This window comes from Apostichopus japonicus, chromosome 10 (genome assembly GCF_037975245.1).
Source record: "Apostichopus japonicus isolate 1M-3 chromosome 10, ASM3797524v1, whole genome shotgun sequence".
Taxonomy (NCBI): Eukaryota; Metazoa; Echinodermata; class Holothuroidea; order Aspidochirotida; family Stichopodidae; genus Apostichopus; species Apostichopus japonicus.
Genome location: NC_092570.1, coordinates 9,652,486 through 9,659,855, shown reverse-complemented (window position 1 = coordinate 9,659,855; position 7,370 = coordinate 9,652,486). Strand labels below are relative to the sequence as shown.

At 34.8% G+C, this 7,370-nt stretch overlaps 1 protein-coding gene across 1 annotated transcript in view; it reads right to left on the bottom strand.

Moving 5' to 3' along the window:
- Positions 1–7,370, bottom strand: part of LOC139975359 (uncharacterized) — a 49,549-nt gene that overhangs the window by 7,760 nt on the left and 34,419 nt on the right. Inside the window, exon 9 of the mRNA XM_071983251.1 lies at positions 159–6,787. Coding sequence (XP_071839352.1) covers positions 6,720–6,787 — 68 coding nt within the window. The 3' untranslated portion in view covers positions 159–6,719. The remainder of the gene's footprint in view (positions 1–158; positions 6,788–7,370) is intronic.

Below are 7,370 nucleotides of genomic sequence, written 5' to 3'. Positions count from 1 at the left end.
CTTTTCGGCTAGATAAATTAGCTAACAGCTGGTTGTACTGCATGGCCCATTCTTAGGGCTACTGTTTAGGCCCCTATGCAGGACAAAGTTACTGTCATTAGTGTTTTAGTATACCCCAATGTGTAATAGTTCAAATGCAAAAGGATCTACCCTTGTACCTTTTCAGCTGAATAATACCGTATGGGCGGGCCTCTTTTGGGCTACTGTCTGGGGCCCCATGCAGTCAGATATTGCTGTTGTTGCTACAGCAATGTAATTAGTCTTGCTGGGAGCAGTATCCAACAAGTTTTGTTCATGTACCTTTTCGGCTAGATAAATTAGCCAACAGCTGGTTGTACCGCATGGCCCATTCTTTGGGCTACTGTTTAGGCCCCTATGCAGGACAAAGTTACTGTCATTAGTGTTTTAGTACACCCCAATGTGTAATAGTTCAAATGCAAAAGAATTCACCCTTGTACCTTTTCAGCTGAATAATACCATATGGGCGGGCCCCTTTTGGGCTACTGTCTGGGGCCCCATGCAGTCAGATATTGCTGTCATTGCCACCATGATGCAAGGTACCCTCCTGGGTATAAAACCCAGAAACTTGTGTGCTTGTACCTCTTCAGCTAAATAAAAGCATATTTTGCCCCCCTATTTTGTGACCCCCTCACCTACCATGCAGGGTGTGTCCCGGCAGCAACACATTTTATTGAAGCTTGGTCACCTACCAACACAATCAGGCCACCAAACCTTTTGTGCCTCTTCAGCTGAATAAACCTTCTGGGCTCCTGGACTAAAATAACAGAGGTCCAAGAATGCAGCTTTGGAATACACCACATTGACCACAATTGACATTTCGAAAACTAGAAAAACTTTTATGTATATATACGCACTGTTTGTTTTCTACCTGACAAATAACTATGACACCAATTAAACGCAAGTCCCCGGATGCCATAATGGTTCAGTTTTACTTAGCAAAATTCTGTGATCCACAGTGTCAAATGCTTTGGATAGATCTAAAAAAAATACCAATACTAATTTTTTTTTCATTAAAACCATCTGTGATATATATTCACAATGTTGCTCACTGCCATGAAGGTGGAAATGTTTTTGCGAAAGCCAAACTGGTTGGACGAGAGTACACTATTCTTATTCAGAAAACTTATTAACCTGGCATACATGATATACAGGTTTATTTTCTGTTTTGTAAAGGGAATTGTAACAGATAACATGAACATTGATTGAATCATAATGTTCACCGTTACAATATCTGCAAGAAATTTATTGAGAAATTGAAATTGTATGGTACATTTTTGTAGAAGTATTTAGGGAAGGGGAAGGGGGAGATGAGGAAACACTTTTTTTCACCGCCAGGTGGGGCAACTGAGAGAATAGATTGGGAAGCACGGGTCTATAAACGCAAGTTTGTATTAATATTAACTTATATTGTATGTGTGGGCTAAAGAGAGAGGGGTTGTACACCCGACACCTACATCCTTCCCCCTCCTCTGAAATTACTCAATTTAAAGTATATGAATGAAGTTACATAATTTCGTGTCTCTTTTTGTTAATGAAAAATATTACTTTTACCAGTTTTAAGGTGTTCATCAATTGTATCTCTGTAAATAATTATCGTTATTCGAAGAGTGCTAAGTTGACGATGCACAAATCGAATTAAATTAACTAAACGCGTGAATATATATATATATATATATATATTTCAGTTAAAGACTATAGACCTATAGATATTTCAAGTATTGGTTTTAACTGCATGCAGAAAATTCTACTCCCATACGTAATGCAGTCTATCATTGAACATGAAGACAAAAATCAATTTGCCTACAAAAAGGGAGTTTCATGCACTGATGCCATACTCACTCTTGTACATGACATCGTTTCGGGGCTTAATCAGAAAGACACAACACTGTCAAAAGTCCTTTTCTTAGATTTTTCTAGCGCATTTAATACCGTATTGCCTAATCGCCTAATTCAAGATCTATGCAGCTTTATTGAAGAACCATGGCTTATTCATTGGCTTGCAAACTTTGTACAAGGCTGGTCTAGGCAAGTTAAATTACAGAAGGGATTTTCTTCTAAGTCGAGTATTGAAATTGGCGTTCCTCAAGGGGGTCCTTCTTTATCGGCTCTACTTTTCACCATTTACACGGATGAGATACGCTCAGGTTCCAACTGCAATGTTATTAAATATGCAGATGATACTGCTGTTTCCTGCAGAATCAGTAAAAGCACACACAGTAAAGATCAAGATGAATATCAGAACTTTATTTCTAGAATTGTTAGCTTGTATGAGCAGAAAAATCTAATTTTGAATCCAAATAAATCAAAAGAAATCTTGTTTGAAAATATAAATGTTAAGCACAAAGGTTTAATGAATGTTAAAGCACAGAGAACTATAATTCAGGGCTCGTGCGTTGAACGTACCTCTTGCACTATGTATCTAGGAGTGTGCATTGACGATAAGTTAACTTTTACAAATCATATCTCGAAAATGTTAGCTAAAGTGTATTATATTGTTTCAACATTAGCATTCACTGTTCCATACTTTTCCAGTTTTACAGTAGAAAGGGTGTTCGCGGCGTCTGTCTTGCCGATCCTAGTATATGCGGTTCCAGTATGGTACCATTTTGTGCACGTTAAAGATAAGAGAAGAATAAAAAGTTTTCTTAAATTTTGTTCAAAAATTTTCAGGCTTAATTATGAGAATCTTGTACATAAAGTCAATGAATCTGCTAGAAATGAATTTATACGAGTTGTCAAAAATATTCAAACTTCTAACGAACATCCTCTACATTCCAAGCTCAACTCTCTGTGCAATAGGACTAATTTTTACAATTTGAGAAATCCAAATATTACGCCATCTTTTAGAATTATACTCTTTAAGAACTCGTTTATTTACAGAGCAGCCATTTTTGTACAAAACTGCTCCTTAGATCCTTTATTGTAGCTTTTGATAATGTTTTAGAATTTTACTGTTTAAGAACTCGTTTTATGTACAGAGCAGCCCTTTTTGTAAACTGGTAAAGACAGCTTCCTAGATCCTTTGTTGTAGCTTCTTGATAATTTTGATAACTTTTGTAACGCTTTTTATGTTTTCACTATTAACTTAGTCTCATAAACTTTTATATGTCTTAACCTGTATTTTGATGTTTTGTATGTTGTTATATTTTTATCCTATTTATAAATTTCTCTGTAAATTTATACTGGAATAAAGAAATGAAAATGAATGAAAATATATATATATATAGTTTGTATTAATATTAACTTATATTGTATTGTGTGGGCTAAAAAGAGAGGGGTTGTACACCCGACACCTACATCCTTCACCCTCCTCTGGAATTACTAAATTTAAAGTATATGAATGAAGTTACATAATTTAGTGTCCCTTTTTGTTAATGAAAAATATCACTTTTACCAGTTTTAAGGTGTTCATCAATTGTATCTCTGTAAATAATTATCGTTATTCGAAGAGTGCTAAGTTGACGATGCACAAATCGAATTAAATTAACTCAACGCGTGAATATATATATATATATATATATATATATATATATATATATATATATATATATATATATATATATATATATATTAATTATACTTACTCCTTTTTCAAGTCACAAACATGAGTTATTTTAGTATATATATATATATATATATACCCTATATCACGTGATTATTAGAATTAACGAATTATCATTAATTTAACTAAATTTTTTTAAAGAAAGTTACAAACTTGGTACTACATATTATTCCTTTCTATTCAAGTTTTGTTTTCTCAAATATATTTGATCGTCCACTTTAAGATCACATCAAGATTATCTTTGGCCTGCTGTTATTCGCTCACAACTAAAGGAGGCCCAAAATGAGCTGCTAGGAATTTACAATTATAAGCTTCAGGGCACAATCATTAGGTCCAGGGCTAGATGGGTTGAGGAGGGGGATAAAAATACCAAGTATTTCTTAGGTTTAGAAAAAAGAAATAAAACCAATAGTTCAATTCGGAAACTTCAAAACAATGATGGCTGTGTTTTGACTAAGAAACATGATATATTAAAAGAAATAAAAAGTTTTTATTCCTCTCTTTACAGAAGTTCAAACACTAGCTTGGCAAAGAACTTCCTTGATAATCTTCCAAATAAATCTCTAAGTGTAGAAGAATCTGATTTATGTAAAGATTCTCTTTCCCTAAATGAGTGTTAACATGCCCTTTTTTCGATGGTAAATGACAAAGCCCCAGGCTGTGATGGTCTGTCTGTTATCTTTTATAAGAAATTTTGGCCAGCGATCGGCCAAACTTTGTTAGACGCATTTAACCATAGTTACCTCAGTGGTGCTTTGTCGAAGGAGCAGTCTAGAGGAAGTGTAACTCTTATTTTAAAAGATGGAAAGGATCCTACATGCCTTACAAATTACCGTCCTATCACTTTACTGAATACCGATTACAAAATTGTTGCTAAGGCACTTGCGTCACGATTAAAACTCGTTATTCCTAAAGTAATCGGTCCTCAGCAAAACGGTTTCATTAAAGGAAAATTCATTGGCGAAAATATTAGATTTGTTTTAGATCTGATTAATTATACTTCTGAGCTAAATGTACCAGGTTTTCTTTTTATGATTGACTTTGAGAAAGCCTTTGACAGACTGGAGTGGAACTTTATCCACTCTACTCTCACTTTCTTTAATTTCGGCAATAGCTTTATAAAGTGGATTCATGTTCTTTATAACAACAGCAATGTTTGTGTGTGTAACAATGGTTACACTACAGGCTTCTTTTCAATTAATAGAGGTGTTAGGCAAGGCTGCCCCTTAAGCCCTTACATTTTTATTCTGTGTGCAGAAATTCTAGCATTAAAAATTAATTGTAATAATATTATAAGGGGTATTAATATTGCCGGTAAGGAAACAAGGTTGCTTCAATACGCGGATGACACTGTCTTTTTCATTGATCATAACAGACAGTCTCTTAGGGAAATTCTTTGTGTTCTTAATAACTTCAAGCTCTCGTCTGGTCTTGCCGTGAATTTGAGCAAGTCTTATTTGTTTCCGTTGGGCCCTTTTATTCACCATATTCCAGTGTTTATTAATGATTTCGGTATTAAACTTACTTAAGGTCCAGTAAATTTCTTAGGCATTGTCTTTACTAATAATGGCGACGATCTATTTCGTTTGAATTTCATTCCTAAACTATCCAGATTAAAAACTTGTTTACGTATTTGGTCTACTAGAGATTTAACCCCAGTGGGAAAGAATATTGTTAAAAGCCTCGCCCTTTCTCAGTTAGTGTATCTGTTTTTAATACTTCCAAATCCGCAAAAAAGCTTCATTAAAGAAGTTGAACACATCATCTTTGATTTTGTCTGGCATGGCAATCCAGACAAGGTTAAACGTTCATCGATGATAAATTGTTTAGGTGAGGGGGGTTTAAAAGTACCTCACATTGAGAGTTTTGTTAAAAGTTTGAAGTGTACCTGCATGGATTCGCCGTTATAAAAATGATATGGATGGACCGTGGAAAATTTTCTTTGATCTCTACTTATTATCTTTTGGTAAAACACTATTTTTTAAATGCAATTGTAAGAAATCTGATGTCAAAAACATTTCTAACGGTTTTATTAAGCAAATTTGTGAGGCATGGTGTGACATCACTTATATGTTGTTTTAAACAATATTTTGTATAGAAAAGGCATTTTATTTGTGGGCGACCTCTTCGACGAGAACGGAGCTCCTCTGTCTTTTAAGACTTTTGAAAATAAATACCAGCTGCGTGCTTTCCCGTTTACAACTTATTGGGGCTTAATTAATGCCATTCCAATTGAATGGAGGAGGTCTGGATGTTGTAAAGTTAATTTTTCTAATCCATCTTCTACATTGTTTGAAAGGTGTATTCATTCTTATTCAGCCTCTCAATTCTGTTACCCACTCTATCTCATAAAAATCTCTAGGCCGCCTACCGCCATTCAAAAGTGGTAAAATACTTTTGTCGACATTACCGAGCACGACTGGCGTCGCATTTTTAGTATTCCTTGGAGCACTCTTTCTGAGGCCAAGCTTCAGTTCTTTCAGTTTAGATTTCTGCACAGGATGTTAGGTACTAATAGACTTTTGTTTTTGATGGGGAAGTCAGAATCTCCACTGTGCTCCTTTTGCAAAATTGACGAGGAGTCAATCGAGCACCTTTCCTGGGACTGCTACGTGACGGCAAATTTTATCCTTAATGCCGAAATGCGTTTCTTAAATAAGCAATTCTTTTTCTCCAAACAAGATATCTTTTTTGGTTTTGGCAACGTTTACTGTCACCCTTACAACTTCTTAATTATCCACCAGAAGTATTATATTTTCGTATGCAAGACAAGTAACACCGAGCCAAATATCGATGATTTCTTTTATAAATTTAAATTTGCTTTGAGCGTTGAAAGTTTAAATTATTTTAAGCGAAAGCAGCCACGGAAAAATTAAGTGAATTTCCCGGAGCTTAGAAATGCCTTTTCATATTGTCCAAGCCTGTTTACGTAGAAGTTTCTTATTTGGCTGTGTGTAGTGCAAATGGTTTCTTTTGCTGTCTACTTACATTAACTAATACTTACTGCAGTTTTTTTTTGAATATGTAACAGACCATACCATTTTTGTTTTGCAATGTATAATTTTAATGTGTACCATGTTAAGTGATCGTGAATACATATGGAGGGGGAAAAAATATTATCTTTGGCCTCTTAGAATTAATCCATGATCCCATTTCCGGTGATTGCTCGACAAAATGTTTCAGTCATCAGACTAATAACACTTCCTGTTTAAACAAAGGAGAAAGTAAAACATTTGTTAATATGTTCAGGTGGTAGGAGCCACAATTATTTTAATTATTTATATTTAGTCTGTACATGCTATTTTTAAAATGGCATCCCATATCTTTTTGTAGCGCGGTCAACAATAAACAATCTCAATAAATAGTATTGATAGCATACTAAAACATCATATCTATTTAAGTGATATGGCCGGTGTGTATCGGTTTATAGCATAACGAGTGGTGGTTGTGGAATGAGAAAGTGCACCTCTTATGTTGTGCCACCCTCCCCAAAATTTTGGAAGCTTCCTACCCCCCCCCACCCTCCCTGAATATGTTAATTTATAAAGTGGAGACCATGTGCACGAAGCTGCGAATTATTTGCAGGCCAAAAAAAAATCACGTCAAATTTTAACCAGTGTATTTTTTAGCATTTGAACATTCCTGTTAAATTCCTTACCAATTCCAAATTTTAAGAGCATCATCTAACTTTAAAGAACGCTAAACGTACCTAAAAAATTAGAAACGATCTTTCTTGCAGGTTGCGATTCATCGGATAATTCTAGATTTTAGGGTGTGTTTAATACGA